This window comes from Spermophilus citellus (genome assembly GCF_964194105.1).
Source record: "Spermophilus citellus genome assembly, chromosome: 11".
NCBI lineage: Eukaryota > Metazoa > Chordata > Mammalia > Rodentia > Sciuridae > Spermophilus > Spermophilus citellus.
Genome location: NC_138192.1, coordinates 69,884,890 through 69,910,784, shown reverse-complemented (window position 1 = coordinate 69,910,784; position 25,895 = coordinate 69,884,890). Strand labels below are relative to the sequence as shown.

The window sequence follows — 25,895 nt, the reverse complement described above, 5'->3', positions numbered from 1 at the left end:
GAAAATCACATTTTCTAGGAATTAACTTATTTACATGCAATTCTTGCTATGAAGAAAAATAAACGACAAGAAGAAGTTATAAATTTGTTAAATGAGGTCCTGGACACTCATTTTTCAAACTTAGAAGATTTACCTCTTGGCATACAGTATTTTGAGAAGCTAAATCCTGATTTCTTGCTAGAAATTATTACAGATTATCTGAATTTCTGTCCAATGCAGGTAAGTAATTATGAGATTTATTTTCAAGGATATATTTATATGCAAATACATTATCTTTAATATGTTAGACTATGTGGGTATTGTAAAGGGTAGTATTAGTAACTATTTGAGATGAAATACAGTTTTTTGTTTGTTTTGTTTGTAGTGCTGGGGATAAACCCAGGCTTCAAGCATGCTAGGCAAGCCCTACCACTGAGCTGCATAATAAAAGTATTTGTTATACAAATACACATTTGTAATGTATAAATTCTTAAAAACTTATCTTAAAAGAATTACTAAGCTGGTGCCATGGCACATGACTGTAATCCCAGTGGCTCCAAAGGCTGAGGCAGGAGGATTGCAAGTTGAAAGTCAGCTTCAGCAATTTAGGGAGGCCCTAAGCATCTTAGTGAGACCCTGTCTTAAAATAAAAAAAGCATTGGGGATGTGGCTTAGTGGTTAAGCACCTCTGGGTTCAATCCCTGGTATTAAAAAAAAAAAAAAAGAATTACTAAAAATCAGTTAATTAAGATATCCACGGTATATTTGAATCTGCTTTGTAGCATCACCCTCAAGTGCCCATCTAACCTCTGGACATACTTAAAAATGGATTTCTTCTTGTATAATGTGACTACATTTCCTTTGTTAAGTCAAACTCTGCTTTTGTGTAGAAAAAGGGCCATTTACTGGTTCTGCTGCTCAGAGAAAGATCGAACTATTCCAGTTACTAAGTTTAAGCAATGATTATTCCGTGTTCATAAAATAGATCTTCAGATTTTAAAAACTCATTTATACATCAATGTTTTAAACAATTTATTTTCATATGACATAGTTTTGAGAACCCTGGTTGTAAACCTGATGATATCCTTTATTTTGTGCATGACTTTTTTTTTTTTTTAGTTATAGATTGACACATGCCTTTATTTATTTGTTCATTTATTTATTTACATGGTACTGAAAAACTTCTTTTTCCTCTTATTCTGAATTTCCATCCAGGGTTATATTTGTGTGTTTGTGTGCGAGTCTTGCTACATTATTGACTCCTATTTAACTAACATTTGACTAAAGTCCTTAAATCTATTATTCATTGTACCTTTGAAGTTAAGTGCAGGGCTCTACGCTTATTCTTATTAAATTTTATCTTCTTGTGTCCATCTCATAATCCTAGATTAATATTCCTTTTGGATCTTGTCAGCTTCTTAAAACAAAGTTTTAAAAGATTTTCTCTGGCAGCTGTACTGAGAATAAACTAAACAGAACAAAAAATATTGTAGCTGGGTGCAGTGATAAACCCAACTTGTCTATAGAGAATGAGGGATGAGGATCATTTGAGCCCATGAGTTTGAGACTAGACTGGACAACATTGCAAGACCCCATCTAAAAAAAAAATAAAAAAGAAAGAAGTATTAAATAATAACTATTTATTCCAACTATGTATCTGATTTTTCCTATAATATTTGTCAATATGATAAAACCTAATCAGCATTTACTTTTAATGGGGAAATATAGGTAAGAAGAATTCTCTCCAGCTTTGTTCCTACTTGCTTGGCCCTTTTATATAGGTATAATTTTGTTCTAAATTTTTGTTGAACAAATGCCATCTTAACAGTCTTGAAGCCATCTATTTTTTCTTGTGATTTGCACATGCAAACCACTGTCAGTAAGAATGATAGTTATTGTCAATAACTAATTCTTAACAGGTGGCAAAGGACATTTCCAGAACCTTACCATCACTTATAGTTTCACTATTTTAAGTTCTATTTACAGATTTACAATTCACATTGTATCTATTACTATGCAAGGAAGTATAAATTTTTATCTTCAAGGTATATAAATACCCTTAGTTACATAAAAGAAGCAAACCTAAATGGAAACTACTATAAAATAGGTAAAAATGTTTTATAACTTTAAAGAAGTTGAAGTATTTTAGGAAGCAGTAGGCATATTTTGAGTATCTTTTTTGAGCACACATTTTTTTATATCTCAGCATAGGTGAGGAAAAGTGGCACTTTCTTGTTTTATTTTTATTTTTTTAAGTTTATTTGTCCTTTCTAGATAAACATGATGGGTAGGGTGTATTTGGACATATTATACTTAGAAAGAATAAGTATAACTTGTTCCAATTAGATCCCCTTATTGTGGTTATATATGGTGTGGGGTTACATTGGTCATGTATTTATACAAAAGGATAGGAAAGATATGTTCAATTCATTCTACTATCTTTTCTATTCCCATCCTCCCTCCCTGCCCTTCATTCCCCTTTGTCTAGTCCACTGAATTTATAATCTTCCTCTCCCTTGTTGGTTAGCATCCACATATCAGAGAGAAGTTTCTGCTTTTGGTGTTTTGGAACTGGCTTATTTCACTTAGCATGATTTTCTCTAGTTCCATCCATTTACCAGCAAATGCCATAATTTCATTCTGCTTTATGGCTGGATAATATTCCATTATGTATATGTACCACATTTCCTTTATCTATTTATCCATTGTAGGGCACTTAGGTTGCTTCCTTAGCTTGGCTGTTGTGAATTGAGCTACTATGTACATTGAAATGACTGCATCACTCTAGTATGCTGATTTTAAGTCCTTTAGGTATAAACTGAGGAATGGGATAACTGGGTCAAATGGTAGTTTCATTTCAGGTTTTCTAAGGAATTTCCACAGTGCTTTCCAGAGTGGTGGCACCAATTTACAGTCCCACCAGCAATGTATTAAGTGAAACCCTTTTCTCCACATCCTTGAAGTGGCACTTTTTTGTCAGTAACAGTAGTTCATTATAGATAACTTTTCTGTAAGAGGTTACAGTCCTTTTCGATAATCTTTGTGTTAGCTGAAGGGTAAGGAGCATGGGGAACATCAGCCTTCATACTAAGAAATCAGCATTCATAAGGCAAAGCAGGGGATATGTACATTTGGTGTTTACATTCTAGTGTCATGTTTCTCCGACATGGTTGGATAAAGTTGGATAAATTTTGGTTGGTAAATGCTATTACAAGAAAAAGAAAAATTGAGTAAAGCAATGTTCTTACTGCTTTATTTATCATATGAACTGTTTCTTCTTCTCCTTCTCCTCCTCCTTTTTTCAGTGCTAGGGATTGAACCCAGGGCCTCACACACGCCAAATATGCTCTCCATCTCTGAGCCACACCCCCATCCTACTTACATTCAGTATTTGTAAAGAGAACCTTTGAGGGCCTATAGCACGTGAGGCACAAAAGTGGGGAATGTGAAGGTTTGAGACATTTGGCATAGAATACATGAGTATTCTACCTTCTGATTTCAGCTAGGGAAAAACATCTACATTATTTCAAAACTGTTTTTACAGTACTCTGGGAATAGTGAAAGTTATTGAATTGCATAAATCACAGAACAGATCTATAATTTGAACGGTTATTGCCTTGACTATTGATTCTAGCAAGAAACTCTACCTCTTAGTTATTTTACCTTTGAACATATGTATCTTTGATGAAATTTTTTAATAGATATGTTCCTTTCAAATTAGTAATTGTATAATAATTTTATAATTATTTTTCTAAACAAAAGGTATTATTTGCATAGTCTATTCATAGATCTCAAAGAGATAATTTATCATTAGTCCAGTCATAGCAAAGGGAATATGGAATAAATAGAATAAGAGAAATTTGTAGAAATATATAGTTTTGCTAGTCACACTAAAATTAACCAATGTTTCTTTTTTGACTCTCTCTCTCTAATAGTTTTTTACTATTATAAACTTATAAAATGATCTTCCAAATCATTTTAGCCTGCAAGTCCTGGGCAACCTCTTTCTCCACTTCTTAGACGTTGTACCTCAGTCCTGGAGATTATAGTAAGAACTATACCAGGTCTTCTGCAAGCTGTCTTCCTAGTTGCAAAAGTAAAGTATTTATCAGGTAAGGTATACCTTAAAACTTAAAATAACTTTTGTATCCAGTATTGATAGAAACAGATATAAATGAATCAAGCACTCTGTATAGGTAGAGAATGTTCACATAAAATGCACATTTTGCATGTGAATAGGGCCTTTAATCCAAAACAAAATTGTAAAACTTACTATTTAATTATTCAAAATTGCTATAAACTTTTGTGGCCCAGATGAATTGCTAGGAAAATGCAGTAGTACCACTTTAAGAAAAGAAAAGTCTTATCAGATGGTACTGGGGACTGATGATAAGAATTCTCAGCCTTAATCCTTAGTTGTTAACTTGTTAACATAACCAAATGCACCCTTTCAGATTTTTAGGCCCTTAGGGAATGTACTGATTAATTCTTATTTTTGTGGATGATTATATATAGCTTATCCTATTGTAGACAGCTTTTTAGCACACAGACAAATGTCTGAGTCTACATATAAAAATAGGCCATCATATGCTTGTGTGTATGTACCTTTTCCAGCAAAATGCTATCCAAAGGAGTTTTGTGAAATTGTATTTACTAGTTTTCTATTCAGTTTTACTTCTTCTGTAGGATGAAGGGTCTTATCTTGAAAAATCAGAATTTTTTTCTTCTTTGCATAGTAATAGATACAAAGAAATTTCTTTAAAAATACATTTTTTCAGCAAAACTGAAAAATACCAGTTTAAATATATTCTTATAAATACTTATTTCTTATATATAATGAAGATAGTTAAGAGGTTTCCTTTACTGTGTTTTGAACTTTAGTTTTACTTGTTTCGAAAAAACCTTTGATCTCAAAAGCTTGTTTCTTTAAAATACTCTAATTGTAAGAACTGACTCTTTGAAATGAGACAATCCTATCATGAGGGAAATTGCAAGATTTAGATACTCTCTCCCAGAAACCCAAGAAAATAACCAGCCAAATACTATATTACATAGGACTCAGACACAGACAGATGTGCAGGACAGAAATATCTCTCATTTCTCCCCCAGTGAAGATTGGACAGTTAAGCATGCAATATTGATATTGATCTTTGTTTACATAATCTATTTTCTCCAACATTGATGACCCAGTTCTCATTTTTAAACATTTAATGGCCTTGTGATGCTAACTGCTCACTTCCTTTCCCTCACCCCTAAAAGAATTAAGAGTCTGACCCCAATTTTTCACACATTCCTCATTTTCTTCATTTCATGGTTCAAACCATAATTCTTTTCTGTGTACTTTCCCCCCTTAATGGTAGCCTCTTACATCAAGTTATCTTCTTAATCCTTCTCCTTCCTAAAAAAACAAAAAAACAAAACAAAAAAAAACCTTGTCAATAAAGATTTTTCAAATGTAAACATTAATTTGAGAATAAGCAAAAGACTTACAATGTAGGATGTACGGGCAGTGGTAGACCACAAACACATAGGAAGATTGAGCCTAGGGGAAACTTTTAAAGGCCAAAGAGAAAAAAGCAAACAATTTGTTTTGAGACAAATAGAACATTGGTTATAGGGGCTTAGTACAGGAGTTGGCATCAGTTCATTAATGAAGGTAGTGTGTCAGGCAAATGTTCTTGTACATCTGTCTGACTGTCCTTGTAACTCATGTAGCAAGCTGCAGTTTATTGGGATTTTTGGTAATATTTCCTGTTAGGGAACAAAGCATGTCTTCATGATTTGTAATGGTTTTTTATCATAGGCACAAGTACACAAGGGTCCTTCTAGTTTTTTTTTTTTTCCTTGCTACATATTATTTGTTTGATTAGGGTCTGATAGACGTGATTCCCTTTTGATTCAGACAACTTCTATGCATTCAGATTTACTATTCTTAACCTTCTCATTTCTTTTCCCCTGTACAATTCTAAATATTAGATGCATCACAATTAAAAAAGACTCCAGCATTAGCTTGATGGTCAATTGCTATACTTTGATACTATAGTTAGTTAAGTTATAGTACTGTTTCTGCCAGTTACTTGTTCATTAATCCTCTGTCTCTGAGTAAAAATATTTCTGTTTCAGTGGATTTCTGTTATCAGGAGTTTGACCATTTGGGAGCAAGAAGCTGACTTTAAGCCTTTTGTAACCTCATGTTAGTCTGAGGAATGTAATAGAACAGATAATGATTTAGACCTCTTCTTTTCCATTCTCCTAGGCTGAATGGGACATGGAACATTAATATACCTATAAAGGCCATTTGCCTATAGGGTTAAATGCATATCCCTGTGGGTTATATTGTGAGAAACTTCTAGGACCTAGAGTCTGTGCCAGTTGTTCTTTGAAGAGCCTCTGCTTCTCCATCTACCCATCCAAGAACAAATCCACCATTCTTATTATACCAGTTTTAATCATTGCCTTCTATTTTTAGACTCCTAGATACATAACAGATGTTTTTCAAAACATGAATATTTCAGTTGACATTTAAAGGCATTTTAAATCTGATTCTCTGTAATGTATTGTTATGCCTTTTTACTTATTTTATTTGTAGTAATAAAATTTCTGGATAAGAATGATAATAAGACCCTATACTTTTTAGTTATGGAAGTGATATTACAAAACTCTTATCTATATAAATGTCTAAGTCTTAAAAATCTTATTTTAATGAAATTGTATTTTTTTACAACATACAATTTCACTTATTTTTTTTACAACAAAATGAATGAAGGTACATTTATAGACCTGATGATCAACTGTCACCCTTTGATGTTTTCCTGGTTTGCTAATTACACTCAAGGGCTGTCCTAACTGCAGCTCTATTCTTCATGTGTACCCAACAGATGCTCAGCAATGCAGGTAGAAGTTAAACCATGGCCTTCTGAACAGAGGACTTTATACACAGAACTGTATCTAAATACTCTTCCTCCCCTTCTCTTTCAGGTGTTCATCACTCAGGTTTGGTAACCCTATGTTGTTTCCCTCACTAGGTGACTTTGAAGCAGCCTATAACAATCTGCAGCATTGCCTGGACCATAGTCCCTCTTACGCAGATGCCCATCTCCTGATGGCTCAGGTTTACCTGTCTCAAGAAAAATTCAAATTGTGTTCTCAGTCTCTTGAACTTTGTCTTAGCTATAATTTTAATGTAAGTATTCTAGATTCAAGTGAATAGGACACACCCCTCTCCTTGAACCTTAGTGAATATTTACATATTTAACTATTTTTTATTTTATTCTGTAATAGTTTGCTTAAAAGTAAATTTTATTGGAAATAATTTGGGGCTCATAAGCAGAAGGAAGAAAAAATGGAGGTACCTTTAGTGTAATTCAAAAACTGCATAAACTTGGCAGCAGAATAGCTGGTCTTTCTACTTGTCACCCAGAGCCCTAGGTTTTCTTTTCTATAAAACTCATAAATAACACTCTACTGTTGTGATAAAAGTTAAATGCAATAATGAATATCTATAAAGTAATTTTTATCCATAGAACATTATGCCAAATAATTTTAGGTATAAGGATAATAAATATTATGGCCCTTTTCTTTCTTGGATCTTGGCTTTTAATAACTTCTTTCAGATTCACCATCAAAGAACACCTAGTCATTTTGAAATTTATTATGTAGCTTAAGGATATAAACATGCTATATTTTTATCCAAGGTATTTTTTTATGTCTTTCCTCAGCATTAGAAAGAATCCTAGTTTCAGGTGCTTCCCAAACTACTACTCATGGAGGAGGGCTTCAGACTTTGTTTTGCATCACAGGATTCAGGGCTCTGTTATGGGACAACCCTTGAATGAATTAGAGAATTCAAGTTCCAAGCAAGATTTTCAGAAGGTATCACCTGCTTCTTAAGACAGTAGATCTCAAAATGGGTGGTGTAGCATAATCCAGGGCAGGTGCCATAGCCCCAGTGAGTCAGATGCTGGGACCAGAGCACAGCATGAGTGTTTACTCAGCGCCATAGGGAACTCTGGTGCCATGTTCAGGCTGAGAAAGCAGCCTGCTTAGATGGCTGCCACATCATTTCATTCTGGGCCATCTCCTTCCCTTTGGCTTTTTTTTCCTCACTCATTTTTATCATTCTTTTTATGTTGTGTATCTACATTGTTGGGAATCAGAATAAAGACAGAAGCTTCTTTACTGTATGTTTTGGACTAGTATCAAAATGTGAAACCAATGTTTGATAAAATTATCCTGAAATGTTTAACCTTAAAATTAAAAAATAAAAGAAAGAGGGGAAACTGTTTCTGTAAATTCAAAAATTGTGTCAATATTAGAAGTCTTACATAGTAAAAGTACTTCTTTTCCTGAAAATTTACAGTTTCTGAGAATGCATTTGCTAGCTTTCTGGACATTGCATTTTCTCTTGGGTCATAGTAGAAGCACCTGATCAACCTCTTGTTCATCCAGGAGAATGCTAGGTAGTGGCACTTTCTCTCAATCAGATTTAATATAAGGAATGATTAGTAATTTAATAGAATAGAAACAGACCCCATGTGTACAATCATGATGGGCTGTCCTCAGTGATCCTGTTATTTTAATGCTTGATGGATTATAAATTATGCATTGTTATTTTGGGTATTCTGAAGAAGTATTACTGAATATTATTTTTTCAGGTGAGAGACTATCCTTTATATCATTTAATAAAAGCTCAGTCACAAAAGAAAATGGGAGAAATAGCAGAAGCAATTAAAACTCTGCATATGGCAATGAGTTTACCAGGAATGAAGAGAACAGGAGCTTCCTCAAAACCAAAATGTAAAAACACTGAAGTTGATACAAGCCATCGTTTGTCAGTCTTTCTTGAGTTGGTGGAAGTTCACCACTTAAATGGAGAACATGTAAGTCAAGTTCTAATTCAGTGGCTCAGATCTGAAATTGTTCTTCAGATATATATTAGTAGAATATGAAAAAGCTAAGATTATTCCCTTGACCAAGTGGTAAAGTTCAAAAGTCTTTTTTTGTTTTTTGTTTTTTTAATTTGCAGTAAGTCATATACTTTCTGCAAGTTTTCATTAATCATAATCTGCTCTTGAATGACTTTAAGTCTCAGTGTGCTTACGTTGGCTACCATAAGATGTAATACTATAATGTAGTTATAATCCTGTGTTCCTAAAAGGAACACACATGCGCGCGCACACACATACACACACACACACACACACACAAATTCTATTGGAATAAAATGAAAGTACAAACCTGAAATTCTACTAATTGAGAAAATGAAAGAAATAGTTGATGAAGGAATATCATGTCAGATAGTTTGAAAAATAATAATACAGATAGATATGTGGATAGATATCTATGATGCATTTTTATTAAAAAAGATTTTTGTTTTATTTTTATTTAAAAATCTTTTTATTAAAAAAGATTTTTCTGTAACTTCTGAAGTTGAGCAGAATCTTAAAATGAATGTCATTTTAGTTTCATAAAGATACACATTTGGAAATAAAGTAAAAATAGTATCCTGAGATAACAAAAAAGGTTGTTCTACTGGAAGGAATGAAGTAATCTACTACCCATCAAGAGCTTGTGTTTGGTGTAGGTCCTGGGTTGGATCTCATCAAAGGGATAGCAGTGAACATGCACAGGAGGGAAGGATACCTGCATTTGATGTCTGAGTCCATCATGCATAACTTGTTCACTTTAGATTTCAATTTCCTAACAACATGATAGGGATAACAATAACAACAACTACCTTAGAGGGTATGTGTGAGAATTAAGTGGGCTAATACAGTGCTGGTTACAAGGTAAATGCTTATTGAATTATAGTAGCTGTGCCTGTAGTAACTGCTGTCATCTTAGTTATGGAAACATTTCTTCAGCTTACGAATATTTTTAGCCCCATATGATTTGGGTTCTTGGGATTAGTTTTAAATTTTGTACTTTTCAGAAAATTGATCAATTTTGTAAACACTGTAACTGTAGAAGCATTTATTATTCATTATTATTAGAAAATCCCACTTTCTAGTATCAATGGTTGAATATTTTGAAAGAATGATGTTTTAATTTCATCTTTATAGCATGAGGCAGCAAAGGTTTTACAAGATGCCATCCATGAATTTTCTGGAACATCTGAAGAATTGCGTGTTACTATTGCTAATGCAGACCTGGCTCTGACCCAGGGAGATGTTGAACGGGCTTTAAACATGCTTCGAAATGTCACAGCTGAGCAGCCTTATTTTATAGAAGCCAAAGAAAAAATGGCTGATATTTATCTGAAGCATCGAAAGGAGAAAATGTTATATATCACTTGTTACAGGTATATATTTTTTTCAACCAGTTACAGTTGACTCATTTACCTTCCAAAATTAATTCTCAAGTTTAGTTTTTGTCTTCCTTTCACCTGCTTTACACACACTTTATAGATCTTCTCCGTAATGTGGTCTTGTTTCCTTCCACTGCAGTCATGCTCACTGTTTCCCAGTGTTTACTCTCCCTTAAACAAAATTATGATGATTTCAAAGTGTGGCTTTCTCTTGTTTCTCAGTTCTCCTTATCTACTGTTCTTTCTAGACCCTGAGTCTATTTAAGAAGGGAAAGAGCAATAGTTACGTATATTCTGATAATTTAAGAGCAATCTAGGAGATAGGCATACTTAATACTCACTATAGTAGTCATAGTAAAAGAAAGTTATAGGTTAATATACACCAAACAAAGGTGTAGATAAACTAGAGTTCTTAGATCACGTTTTCTAATATATTTCCAAACTATCAGCATTATTAACTTCTAATGATCCACAAGTTTTTAACAAAGAGATTGATTTGTTTTGGATGTACTATAATAGTTAAAAGCATAAATTTTTATTTCAGGCATATCTGATATAGATATAGACTTAAACTCAAAAGCATCAGAAAATTGGGATAATAATTATCTTTCTTATAGTTTTTGGACTAATTAGATGAAATTTATATATTAAGAACTTAGCACCACATTATTATTTATAATAACTGTTATTCTAAAGTTAGCATTTAAATTTTGCAGGTAAAAATATGGAACAGATACTAAAGTAGAAAATTATATATTTTATAAGGTATCTGACTTCAGCCTACCATTTATGCCATGAGTATGAAACCTCAAGACACGTAGGAGGACAGCAAAGTTTTGTTTCCCTGACCAGTTTTCATATCTTCAGTCCTATATCATTTTGAAATTAAAGTAGCAAAACATGTATTTCTGGATAATGAGAATGTTACTATTTACTTTACTCTGTTAACTACATTTCAGAAAGTGGAAAGATTCAATGAAAAAAAAATAATTGATCTAGCATATAAACAATCTGTGTGGGATTATGGGGTGTTTTGTTTTGTTTTTTAGTAATGTTGAATATATAGAAGGTACTTGTAAGACTATTAAAAGTACTAGCCTTGGGGGGAAAAAAAACTGAGGTTACCTTTTATTTCATTGGCTTACAAGAAGATATTTATAATCAATATACTAAATCATGTTGGTCTGATTTCTAGAGAAATTGCTGAAAGAATACCCAGCCCCCGGTCTTTTCTTCTCCTTGGTGATGCATACATGAATATTCAAGAGGTAAAATTTCATATGCTACTGAATTTACATTTAAAAAACCTTTTGTGATTAGTGTAACTTCTATAAGGAGGAATGTGGTTTATTAATGATTATTTAATACTTGATGATTCAGTCATCACAATAAGAGCCATAACAATAAAATTTTGTTTTTAAACTGAGGTATAATAATTCAGCAGTATCATAATTTGAAATAGAAATGATCCTGGAAGCATCTTAGGAATCTTCTTTAAACAGAAGGAAGAACAGGGCTACTGGCCAAGATGGTGTTTTCTTCAAAGGGAAGCAGTCCTCTGACTCTTACTAGTAGTAATGAGTTTTATAATGACAAAAATGAAGTCATGAGGCTGTCCCTTAGTTCTCATATTTCATTTGTATGAATGGAAGCACAATTAGCAGGGGTAGGGTTATGCTAATAAATTGTATCTACCTTACTCATTATCATCTTTCTGAAATCATTAAGCTTCCTGGAGTTCAATATGTACTTAGAATTATGAAGTGTTCCAAATATAGAATGCAATTAATGAAGTATTGCCATTTAAGGGGACACACTTAAAGCTAATTTTTTATTTTTATTTTTTTTGCTTATTTTTTTGTTTCCAACAATCTTAGCCTGAAGAAGCTATAGTAGCCTATGAACAAGCGTTAAATCAGAACCCAAAAGATGGAACATTGGCAAGCAAAATTGGGAAAGCACTTATTAAAACTCACAACTATTCAAAGGTAAATAAGTACTTTATAGTTCTAAATACATTTATGGGATCACATTGATCAAAACTGCTCTAGAGAAGTCTTAAGCAAGCAACATTTGTATCTTTTATGGTACTAAACTGTAAATTTGTATTCATGAACTAGAATTTGTGCAAAAGTCTCTCTCAGTGCCTTACATTATGGTTGCTTCATTTTGTGAAGATTGTTTGGACCCCAGAGTTTATGTCAACCGTCCATCTTAGATATCTAATTCCTTACAACCAAATCAATTACCATAAAGTTGCAATTCTTATGTCTTATGCAATTCTTTCTTATATAACAAAGCACAATCAATGTCTTTTTTGCTGAACCAATTTTGGCAAGCTACATGCTTTAAGTTTTTTTTTTTTTTCTTTCTAGCAGAGATAACAAATTTTTCTTAACTGCTATACATTTGCCCTATTTTGGGTAGTTGTTAAATATATGTACACCAGCTAGCGAAGTATATGCATTCAATAAGGTTCACTAGCCTCTAGAAGAAACCTATTTTTTTTTAATTTGGGCAAGCACTGTTCATTAGTCAATTACCTTAAGAAATATTCTTCCCTTCTGTGATATTTGATTTGCTAAGAATAGTGGCATACTTAGTGATTAGTGCAGGTACATGCCTAAAATTCTTCCTAGGTACTTCCAGTTACAGGATATAACTTTTGTTTTAATTTTTTAAAAAATTTTTTAAATTTTTCTAATTAGAGACTTCTCTTGTTGTACATGATGTATACTCAATATACCTTCAATCTGTGATATATTAAATGTTTGTGCTTGAATACCAGTCTCAGTACCTTTTTTTCCCTAACTAAAGTGGTTTTTGTTTAGGCTATCTCTTATTATGAAGCTGCTCTGAAAAGTGGACAACAGAATTACCTTTGCTATGACCTGGCTGAGCTCTTATTAAAATTGAAATGGTATGATAAAGCAGAAAAAGTTCTTCAACATGCTCTAGCACATGAACCTGGTATGAAAGTATTTCTAGTTTCAGAACAGTATACCTGATAAATCTAACCTATTTCATATTGTTATTACATAAATGTGTATTTCTATTCTTAATATTTATGTGCTATAAGTTATATAAATGCATATTTTTTTTTCTTTTATCAGAATGCTGCTTTACTAAAAGGAGGTATTCAAAGTCTAATAAGAGATTTATGAAAGTTAATTGTTATAGGAAGATAGTTTACTTTCCAAAATGATGTAAAGAATGTAATTGATAAATTGCAAACTATATCTATATTTAAACACTTTAACACTTTTATAATCTCTACCTTTTAAAGATACTAAAATAGGAAGGTTTGTATAAATATGTCCAATTACATTATCATACATAACTGAAAAGTACAAATAAAAAAATACAACAGCAAAATAGGATACTGTAAAAAAAATAAAATAAAAATTTAAGATACTAATATTCAGATTTTTAAAAAATTTCAAGTACCCTATAAGAATATAGTGCATAAAACATCTATTTCTCCCATGAATTCTATTTGCCCTATTCTCAAATTACTTTCCTATAGGTAGTTTTTGATTAAGTATATATTTCCTCTCTAAAATATTTGCATCTGTGTATATGTGCGTATAAAAATAGTATGTATAATTTTCTTTTTCAAAAATACATGGTACTTCCTATTTGCAGTTTTTTTCTGCATACAACATATCCCCAAATACAGTTTGATGTCACTATATTCAAGTCATTTACAATGTTACATAACTACATAAGTTTTTAATTTCCTGAATTATTGGGTATTTATTTTGTTCTCTGTCATTTTGATATTGTAAATCATGTTACAATGAGTATCTTATATCTCATTCGATGGTACACTTGCTTGTATTTCTTAGTAGTAGGATGCTGGATATAAAGAGTTTTCATTTAAAAATTGTTTATTGATACTTTCAAATTGCCTTCTTAGAAATTCATACAAATTTACTGTTTAATATCTTAATTTTTGAACAAAATTGAGTCCTCATGACTTGTCAGAATTTAAATATTACAAAAGTAAAGCTGTGCTTTAATATTTAATCACATTTAACAACTTGTATATTATCCCAAGTCCCCTCAATACCCATCTCTTTATCATCCATGCACAATGACAGTTGGCCCTGTATTCCACATTGAAGGATTCAACTATGAATCAAAAATATTTGAGAATATATTTGCATCTGTACTAAGCATGTACATACACGTTTTTTCATCCAAAATATTTGAGAAAATTTGCATCTGTGCTGAGCATGTATGTACACATGTTTTCCTGTCATTGTTTCTTAAACAATACAGTATAACAACTGTCTATATGCCATTTATATTGTATTAGATAGACTAAGTAATCGAGATTATTTAAAATACAACAGAAGCATGTGTGTAAGTTATGCCGATACACCACTACTTTACTTAAATGACTTGAGCACCTGTGCATTTTGGTACCTGTGGGAGGTTCTGGAACCAATATTCATGGAAACTAGAGGTTGACTGTACACACTTTTTTCTACCTAAAAGAATTATAGTATATCTATAATTATGCAGTATGAATTTGTCATTTAATAACTTCTTATCCTGTCAGCAAACATAGCTGTTCTTTACTTTTAAACTATGTATTGTATTGTATGTTAACATCATATATTTGATTTGATTAATCAAATTAGAGAATAGTTAGAACAACACTGAGATAAAAATCTTTGTTTATATATGTGTGTGTACTTCCTTGAATTGAATCTTGCTTCCTTGTTCTTTCTTGAGGATAAAAGTTTCCCAATCTATGTTGCATTAATCATGAGAAAAAATAAAACCCTTATTTTATTTTGAGTTTCTTTTGTAGCTGATCAGCCTAGGCATTATTTTATATAGGTCATAGTTTTTTGTGTTTTACATATCCTTTTTCTTTAATGCTTCACCTGTCATTCATGTTGTAAATGTATTTTCTTAGTTTGTCCTTTATCAGATTTATTTTCTGTATCTTTGGTAAAATGAATACTCATTGTATAGTATGTCTGTTCAACTTTCCTTTTTTGACTTTGGAATTTTTTGTCATTGTCTTAATTTTCTTTTTCAAAAGTACATAGTACTTCCTATGTGGCAGTTTTTTTCTACATACAACATATCCCAAATACAGTTTGATGTCACTATATTCAAGTCATTTACAATGTTACATAACTACACAAGTTTTTAAAATTTCCATTATTCTAATATATAAAACTTTTCATATTTTTCCTGGCATTTTTGTTATTTTAATTTTTATTTGGGGAACATTAATCCATGTACTGTAATCCAATCCACCTACAGTTTTTTTTTTTTTTTACCTCTTTCCAAAATGGATAGCCAAATTTATTTTGGTGCCATCTTTTGAAATGCCACCTTTATCATATGACTCTGTGGGAAATGTTTATTCCATGGACTCATTTTTCTTTTCTTTTGCCAATACCACATTTACTGTAGCTTTAAAGTATGTTTGGATACATAACAAGAAAAGCCTACCCTAAGTTTTCTAATATTTTCAAACTCATGTATTAATTTAGCTTTGATGAAATTGATGCTCAAATCCTCCTAAATTATGAATGTGTTTATTGTTTAAAGTGCTATTAGTTCCATAAAAAGCATGCATGGGTCTGTCAGACCTTTCTTTGAAACACTACAAAAGTCTTCATGTGTATATGCATTCTAAGAAGGTTGTATGGAGAGATTCAAGTATGTTTTACTTACATTAAGTCTGTTATCCTTATGTAGCATAAATGCTTTTTATTAACAAATATTTGTTGACAACACTCTATGGTATACTTAGATGCTTCCAAATACATTTCATGTATTATCTTATTAATATTTACATTAACCTTTGAGGCAAGTATAATCAATTATTATCCCAGTTTTTTAATTAGTTGTCTGAGAATAAATTTTCTTCATGTATCCAACACCTGGGTTCTAACAAACATCTTAAAACTTAACATGTCTGAAACAAATTTCTGATCTGCCTCCCCAAGGGGTTCCATGAACAGCTAAAATTCATCTTTCTTGGTAGTTGCTAAAAAGACAAAATCCTTTTCTTCAGGCTTGCTCTTGCCTTTAGGAAATGTGTTTGACTCCACCTTCAGAATGTATTCAGAATCCTCTTTTGTCTCTCTGTCATCAAACCCTTTACTCAATTGCTGTGGTATCCAGCTGATCTCCCTGCTCACATCCTCAACTTCTGCTCTGACATCAACCCAGCAGCAACTTTAAGTCTTTTAAGCAGTGGAAGTCCCACCATATCTGCTCAAGCTCACTGTTTTTCCCTTTTCCCTCAGGTCAGGCCAGAGTCTCCACTGTGGCTTAGGCAGCCTGTTATATCCTTGCTGACCTCTCCTCCTACTCTCTCTTCACCCACGCAGACTTCTTGTTTTCACCTGTGCCAACTTCAGAGCTTTTCCTACCTATAAAATAATGATAACAAAACCTGCCTCTCAGGTTGACATTTAAAGAAATAATGTGTATAAATCTTTGGAACACAGTGTGACAAGGACTATGTACTTGATATATGGTGGAAGAAACTTATTTTGTAATTATATAGGGTTCTTACATTACCTTTCAATCACAAAAGAATTGGTATAGCACCATGTCCCAGACTTTAATTTAATTGTTTTACATAGTTTAATTTATTTAACAATGCGTTAACTTTATATTTTATAATATCTCTGTAAGGTAGGTACTGTTATATTCCCTGTTTGGCAGATGAAAAGGAAGTACAAAAGATTAAATGGCTGTTAAATAAGGAAGCCAAAGGCTAAAATTCCATTACCTAGCAGTGGAGTCTAGATTTGAGACCAGACTTGGTGGCATGAAAGTTGGTGCTCTTAATAGTGATACTTACTGCTAATCAAATATCTGTTACTTTTTTAAAAGTAGTTACCTTCTTAATGGCATGTAGCAACTACTCATCTTCTTTTAATGACTTAATGAACTAATTTTTACTCACCTACAAATGAAAACTGAAATGCATATTTGTGTTGTTAGATTATCCCTTAACATAACAAAAACTTCTAGTTATTATTCAGTACTTTAAATTGTCTTCCGCACAATTTTAATCCTAAATCTTTGTAATTGTTGTTGTTAATTAATGTATTTTGGTCCTCAAATTTTCTAGAATTATAGTTGATACCTGCCAACAATTGTCTAAATGTATGTCTAAGGCATACAATTCTTTAATGTAGCCACTGTTTTGTTTTCTTGGTTTATATATTATTTTTGTTCAGATTTGTTGAATTAAAAAAAAAAAAAGAAGAAGAAGAGCAACCTCCCAATTGCTTCTGTAGGTTCAGTCCTTCTCTATAGTAGTGGTTGTTACAACTGGTCCTAAAGTTGTTCTTTTTCTTTTTGTAATTTGGCTATACTTTATGAAAAATGAAAAATTTTTAACTTAATTTTTTATTTCTCAAAATGTTTTTTAAAGACCAGTTTTAAAATCATAGAAAAATATTAAGATTTATTTAAGATGTTTTTTTCTTTATATTCCATTCTTTTATAGTAAATGAACTGTCAGCTCTCATGGAGGATGGACGTTGTCAAGTTCTTCTAGCAAAAATTTATAGTCAGATGGAAAGGCCTGATGATGCCATCACTGCATTACAACAGGTAACCATGCTTGCAGGTGTGGTTGAGGAGCAGAAGGTGGTACTGAAGGGAACCTGCCACACATGTGCAGAAAACAACCTCTTTTGGCCACTGTCACAGAAAATATATCCAAATAGAACTGATGACTACACAGTTTAAATATTGCTAATTATTAAAACAGTTAAGGAAGGTTGGTATTTTTAATTCTGTTTTACAGTTAGGAAACAATATTTGTGTGAAGTCACATGACTTTGTCCAAGTCAGATTTGAGCTCAATGCTTTTTCTATTTATTTTATTTTTTGTTTTGTTTTGTTTTGTATGGATTGATACTATAAAACTCAACATACACATTTTATTTACATTTACTCAAACTTCCCTTTAAAATCTTGATTAATGTAAAAGATCAGAGTATGATTATTTTCTATACTTAGGAAATTGTCACCTGTGCAATTCCAATTTGTCTTTTTTTAATTGATTTTATTATTTTTTTTGAATACATAACAACAGTGGAATGTATTACAATCCTTATTACACTTATAGAACACAATTTTTCATAAGTCATTTTGGATGTATTCCATAAGGATTTTGATTATTTTTTTCTATTTCTGGTTTGCTAACTATTTTTTTTTACAAGTGATTTAAGTTTATCAAATACTGTCTCTTGAATCTAATAAGATGATCATATGACTTTTCTCCTCTTTATTTTTATCTACTAATGTGGTATATTAAATTGATTGATTGTTGAATATAAACCAACCCTTATATTCCAGAAATAAATGTCACGTTGCTGCAGTTTTTTAAATGATTCCCAGAATTTATGGATGTTTCCTAATATTTTTCTCAAGTTTTCTACTTCTGTATTCATGGAAGAGATTGATGTGTAAAAATGATATAGTGGGGCTGGGGCTATGGCTCAGTGGTAGAGCACTTGCCTAGCACAGATGAGGCACTGGGTTTGATCCTCAGCACCATATAAAAATATATATAAATAAAATAAAGTTTTTAAATATATATTTACTTTGTGTACAACCAGAGATATGAAAAATTGTTCTCTATATGTGTAATATGAATTGTAATGCATTCTGTTGTCATATAGAACAAATAAAATTTTTAAAAAACAAATAAAATTTATTATATGCCTAAGACATGGAAATACACACACACACACACACATATATATATGATATAAGCCATATCATTTTTAAAAATATATATACTTTAATGATATGGTTTCTTCAATGTTTGGAAAAATTCAATATTAAAACTATAAGGGCCTCAACATTTATTTGATAGAAAGTATTTTTTAGTGAGTTTGGCATTTTGAGTAGATTTTAGGCTGATTATTTTAATAACTTTCTCTTTTGTCAGTTTCATTCTCTCTCATATATATATATATATATATATATATATATATATATACACACACATATCTTTTTTTTTTTGTGTGTGTGTGTGTGTGTGTGTGGTGATGCTGGGGATTGAACCTAGGACCTTGTGCATGCAAGGTGAGCACTCCACTAACTGAGCTATAGCCCCAGCCCCTAGAGTGTTTATATTTTTTAAGTCATGTTTTCATTCCATTAAATTGTCAAATATATCAACATAAATTTGTTCATTATCTCTCCTTACCATTTGAAAACCTACAAGTACTATAAAAAATGTCCTTTTTTACAGTTCTGATACTAGTTTTATTTTCTTTTTATTTTAGTAATTAATTATGCTAAGGGTTTATTCTTCTTAATACAATAACGAATCAACTTTTGCCTTTTTGGCTTCATTAAATTTTTCGTCTTTACTCATTAGTTTCTTCTACTTCTTTGGGTTTGCTTTGCTTATCTTTTTCTTCTTGAAATAGCAGACTAGGTAATAGAGTTTAGTCTTTGCTTTTTTCTTATTCATTTAAAGTAGTGAATTTCTCTAGGCACTTCTTTTTTTTTTTTTTTTTTTTAAAGAGAGAGTGAGAGAGGAGAGAGAGAGAGAGAGAGAGAGAGAGAGAGAGAGAGAGAACTTTTTTTTTAATATTTATTTTTTTAGTTCTCGGCGGACACAACATCTTTGTTGGTATGTGGTGCTGAGGATCGAACCCGGGCCGCACGCATGCCAGGCGAGCGCGCTACCGCTTGAGCCACATCCCCAGCCCCTCTAGGCACTTCTCTAGCTAATATCTCAATAGTTTATTATTTTCTAGTTCACAATATTTCCTCATTTCTGTTTTGATCACTTCTTGGTTCCAGGGATGATTTAAAACTGTAGCGTTCAATTTCTAAGCAATTCTGGTTTTCTTATAATCTTTTTAATATTGATTTATAATTTTATAAAAAGACACGTTTTGAAACAATCATTGGAAGTTATTTGAAGCTTACTTTATGTCCTACGTTGTAATCAATTTTGGTAAAGGTCCATTTGGATTTGAAATAATGTGTTTCTGGCATTACTAAGTGCTTAGAAGGTCAGTGAGTTTGTTCATCAATTATTTGTTCAAATGTTCTCTGTTCTGAGGGCTGACTGTTACTGTTTGCTTGCTTCTGGCTTGCCAGTATAATTTGCTGTTATGAGATGTTGAATCCTTCAGTGTGATTATAGATTTTTCTTTCTCAGTCATATTTATTTTTGCGTCCTGATCTGTATCTGATGATCAAGGTTAATAATTGTGATAACCCACTGGTGAATCAGTCTCTTTGTAGTTATAAAATGGCCTTCTGTAGTACTTATAATGTTTCTTACACTCCTTTGATATTAATAGAACTACTCTGGCTTTATTTTGGTTGCAGTTTCCATGGTATACCTTTTTATTTATTTTTTTTTTTACTTTCAATTGTCTAGTCTCATGTTGAAGATCTACCAGCACTTAATTTTTTTTAATCTATTCTGACAGTTTTAATCTTTTAATTTTTTCAATACAATATTTTTTTTTTTGCTTACTTCAGTAGACTTGATTATTGACTACATAATCAATATAAATAGGGGTTACATTTGGATTTGTGTATGTCATCTTAAGATTTGTTTTCTTTTTGACATTTTAAATTTTTACATTCCCTCTTATTTCCTTTTGTATTTCATCTGTCTTCCCTAAATATTAGATATTTATTTATTCATTTATTTTTATTGGTTGTTCAAAACATTACAAAGCTCATGACATATCATCTTCCATACATTTGATTCAAGTGGGTTATGAACTCCCCTTTTTTTGATATTTAGAACATATTCCTGTGTGTTATCTTTAGAACTATTACAATGAGATATAAAATTTTACAAAACCAGTCATTGCTGGTGCACATTTCACTGCCTTGTATAGGAACCCAGAATAACCCAACAACGAGAACAAAGCAGTTTTACCTCAGGAATGCTAGCTTTCTATTTAGTAAGGTCCTCATAGTGGTATGTTGTAGTTACCTTACTGTATTTTCAGAGTTTATTCATACCCATGGAGTCTTGAAACACTGAGCTGGTCATTGATGTGTAATGGCAAAGCTCTTAGGAAGCAATACCAACTTATGACTTGACATTTTTTGAGCAGATGACATTCTCAGTGACCTCAACCTCATTTGGTTTCTGAAAGTACACCAGAAAGAAAGATCAAATGATGAATGGGTTACCTGATAAATAAGAAACCAAGAGTAGAAGCCATGTAGAGGACATGGATGCCTTCCATTATATCACACCAGAGAGATGTAATTTGCGTATCTCACCCTTAGAGTCTTCCTTGAATGCTTATAGCCTTTAATAGCTCTTCATTCTGCCAGGCATTACAGGCACAGCCCTGTAATCTCAGCAATTTGGGAATGAGAGAAAAGTGGTACAGCACTGATCCAACACACACCTGGGATAAGAAGTGGGTTAATTGTCAGGAGCCTGACAAGGCTGCTCTGCACAGAAAGAGGGAGAGCAGCAGCAACTCCGCCTTGAATGTTACCTCTTATAGGCTAGACTCCTGGCCACAGGTTAGGGGCAGGTTTAGTCTTGACTGACGTACTAAGCATCCCCTGATCTTGTGGAAGACAATTTTGTTTCACGGGGACAAGGACAAGCAGTTTTCCTTTTTCTCAGAAGGAGAAACAGAGAAACCAGTGTGTCCCTTTATCTTCTCAAGGAGAGAACAGGGAAACCAGTATGTCCCCATCTCAGGGGCTGGTAAGTTATCTCCTATCTCTCAGTGAGAGAACAGGGAGTGACTGGCATGTCTCCAGACCAGTAGGTTTTATCTCTGGCTAGTTTCTATTTCTTGGGAATAAGATCAACATTCATAAAGTGGGGGTGGGGGAAAGGAAGATGGTTGCAATTATGCCAACAGGTAAACTAAGACAGAAGGATTGCAAATTCAAGGTAAGACTCAGCCATTTAATGATAGCTTGTCTCAAAATTTAAAAATTGAAAGGACTAGAGATGCAGCTCAATAGTAAAATGCCCCAGGATTCAATCCTCAGTACAAAAATATAGATAGATATCTGTCTATCTGTCTATGTATGTCAGTTCCTATATTTTCATAAACCATTTACCACCTCTTCCCCTTATGAATGGATACTTTCCTTATTTTCCAAATGAGGAAGAAGCCCACAGAGAATGTTTGCCCAAGATTATGCAGTTGCTTGGTAGAAGAGCTTAAAAAAGAATTTAGAGCATGTCATTACAAATCCTGTAAGATTTACAGGATACCACACTACTTATCACCTTTGGACTTGATTCTCTTATATCTAGAAGAGTTCTTCCTTCTTCACATAGTCTGTCAACTGTTTAGCTAACAGTGATATGTGTGTATGAGTGTGAGAAAGAATCTGTTTCACTGGCAATGTCTAAAGACTTATTGTTCTGGTGGGAACAAATCAAGAGCTTGGACTATCAGATTTCTGTGATACCCATCTAAGCTAGAATCTCATTAAAACATATAATCCTCAACAATGTTAACATCCTTACTTGTCAGTATCTCTTAATTCTCGCTTTCTGAATCATATTATAGATACATTTTCTAACTTTAAATCAACTATCAGTAGTTACAAAGAAAGTATGATTTTGATAAACTTAAATTTTATAATATTTTTGAAGTGACAAAGCCAAGTTATTTGAAATAGCCACATGCTTTTTTCAACCCTTTATGAATATAATTAGTCCTGGCCACCCTGGTTGAGTAAGTCCCTATGTTGTATGAATGGATACATCAAGCAATTAAAAGAAAAAAAATATAAAAGAAGACAAAAGGACGAACATTATACCATGGCCATACAATACCAACAAGCCAAACTTTTAGGTAGTTTTTGAAGTTTCTATGTAATGATGCAGGGATTACTCATCTTTAATAAAATTTAAAGAGCCATAAGATGCTTCCTAATTACAACATGGTGGTCATTGTGATTAAAAAAAAAAAAGACAAATCTTAATGTAAAATTCAAACAGAAGCCTCTAAGTACAATCAGAATTTTTAATATTTTGTATTAATTTAGTTAGCACCCATTTTTTCAGCTTCGTTCTCCACCTTGTGTACCTTGGCAGTTCCATTGAGTATTTTTGCATTGTTGTTAAATATTTTTGGCAGTGGCAGAACTAGTGAATTTAGGAAAATCTGAAGTCTTAGAAATTCTGCTTTCTGTAGACTTCGGATATCTGAAGTGACCAGATTGCTTTGGCCCTCACTGTTACCTTTTAGCCCCATCAGCCACTGTCTTTTGCCCAGACTAATGAAGTAGCCTCTTAATTGACCACCTACCTCTTCCCATCTTGGTTCACTCTACTTAGTTCTTCATAATGATACCCAGTGATAGTTCTCAAAGGCAAACCTTATCCAGTCACTCCTTTGCCTATAAAGATGTAATAGTTGCATCTCATTGCCTTTAAAATAAAATGTAAATTATTTAATAGGCTTACCTGTTGTAAATTCTCTGGGTCTTTCCAGCCATTTCCATTTTTTTTTTCTAATTCTTTAATCAAGCTGTAGTATTCCCTTCTTTCCTTCACATGGAATTCCTACTGTAAGGACCACATCCCATTTCCCCATTCCCTTTCTTTCTCTCAAACTCAACCAGATTGTAACTACTAGTTAGTCTTCAAGTCTCATATGAACTCAAGACAGATTGGGTCTCCTATCATATATTCCCCATCCATAAAGCTTTTCATAATTTGCTGTAATTATGTATTAGTCTTCTTGTTAAAATTAGAATTTCTGGGAGTGGAGGTATGATTCTGTGTTTTATGACCCTAGAATGCTTGCCTCATAGTAAGTATTCTGTACTATATAACAAATTACCTCAAATATAGTGGATGAAAACAACGTTCCCATTTATTAGCCTCACATCTTCTGGGTGTCAGAAGAACAGTAGAACTAGATTCTGAACGGCATCAGTTATGTTATTGGCCAGGTGTGGTTCTGGAGACTAATCAGGGTAAGAATCTGTTTCCATACTGACATAGGCTGTGAGCAGAATTCATTTCCCCAAGGCAGTTAAGATCGAAGGCTCCCGCTGCTGTTTATTGTCAGCTCATATCTACCCTCAGATTCTGGAAATCTTCAGCTCCCTGCTTGATGGGCCAGCAAATCTGGTTACTTAAAGGCCATCAAGGGAGAAAATCTCTAGGGCCAGTCGACTAGCAAGACAGAGTCTTATATAATATTCCATAATCATGGAAGTGACATCCTGTTACATTTGTCACATTTTCTTGGTTACAAGCAAGTTCTGTGCCCCACCTGCACACAGGGTAAGGCATTATATAGGATGTGAGTATCAAGAGGCAAGATCATGGGAATCATCTAAAACCTGTGGTGAGACCTGAAAGAAAATCACAGATTATTTTAACTCTTTAATTCTAGAAACAATTATAGGAGTAGAATGCATTTACTAAATTTTCTGTGAAAATAAAATCTAAATAAATCAGAAATAAAGGAACTCTATGACATAAAACATTACCAATTGTATTACTTTATAATCTTATATGTACTTAACTACATAGTTGTAATTACTATGTGCAGATTACATTTGCTTTTATTTTTCACTTAATATTCTTCCAATATTTTTATAGTTTTGTATTCATCATTTGAAAAGTAATATGATATTCTTTAATTGATATGTTTTATTTTGAGGTGATCTTTATTAAGATATGTAAAATAAAGCTATTAAAATAGAGAATATTGAGAAGTAATTTTTCAGATTTCACTTGATCTCACTCAGAGGTCTCTTATTACATAGGCTGTTAGCAACCATATTATGATGATAAGGATTATGAAACATTCTAAGAGCTTGAAGGAATTATAAAAATGTATATATTATAAAACAGAGGAAAGGAAAACCAAATGTTGACAATCAATGCTAACATGGTTATTGTACCAGATAATTGTAAAAGTTAGCAATAATCTTTCTTGAACACAAGAAAAAACATTTATGAGACAGTATTAATTTTTATCACATGCTGTTTATACTCACATTTTCTAATCCTTTTTTATGTCCAAAATAGTGCTATTATGACCCACTGAACTTACAGCTTGGAAAAAAATCGTGTTTTAAACTTTATTCATCAAATACCAATTGTCAGCCAGTGTATTGACAGGAGTTCCTTGAAAGGTACTCTGTGTAGACTAATGTATGGCACATGACAGGCATTTGCTATTTTTTTTTCAGTGAATACAGTATGAATGATTTTCTGTAGCTCAAGGTTAAATTTTATTTGTAAAGGCCTAAACCATAGTTCTCATTCATTTAATTTAGGAAACTCTCAGTGTACCAAAAATCAGATGTATGGGTGGAAAAGCAGATATTCCTCCAGTTAAGCAATCTATTTGATATTCTTACCCAAAGAAAAGTCACCACCTCCTTTTAACATTTCTATGCATGGTATAGGACTGTATTTACATATACCATCAATTAATCGGGCATTTAACCTGTTCCCAGGGTTTTGGGCTTCTTTTTTTGTTATTAGTGTTATATATCCTTTGTTTTACTTATACAACAAATAACACAGATCATTTTTCTTTATAATGGTTACCTTGCCAAAGAGTGGAGCAGCTAAATTCAGCAGCCTGGTTAGTTTTATGGTGTTGGTATA

The 25,895-nt window shown here is 32.5% G+C and overlaps 1 protein-coding gene across 3 annotated transcripts in view; it reads left to right on the top strand.

Annotated features, from left to right (window-relative positions):
• TTC21B (tetratricopeptide repeat domain 21B) overlaps positions 1–25,895 on the top strand; it is a 68,214-nt gene that overhangs the window by 20,104 nt on the left and 22,215 nt on the right. For all 3 annotated transcript variants that reach the window (XM_081260429.1, XM_081260428.1, XM_081260430.1), the window contains 9 exons: positions 19–219; positions 3,962–4,091; positions 7,005–7,162; positions 8,634–8,858; positions 10,041–10,279; positions 11,481–11,553; positions 12,163–12,273; positions 13,117–13,255; positions 17,784–17,890. In XM_081260429.1, the coding sequence (XP_081116555.1) occupies positions 19–219; positions 3,962–4,091; positions 7,005–7,162; positions 8,634–8,858; positions 10,041–10,279; positions 11,481–11,553; positions 12,163–12,273; positions 13,117–13,255; positions 17,784–17,890 (1,383 nt within the window). The remainder of the gene's footprint in view (positions 1–18; positions 220–3,961; positions 4,092–7,004; positions 7,163–8,633; positions 8,859–10,040; positions 10,280–11,480; positions 11,554–12,162; positions 12,274–13,116; positions 13,256–17,783; positions 17,891–25,895) is intronic.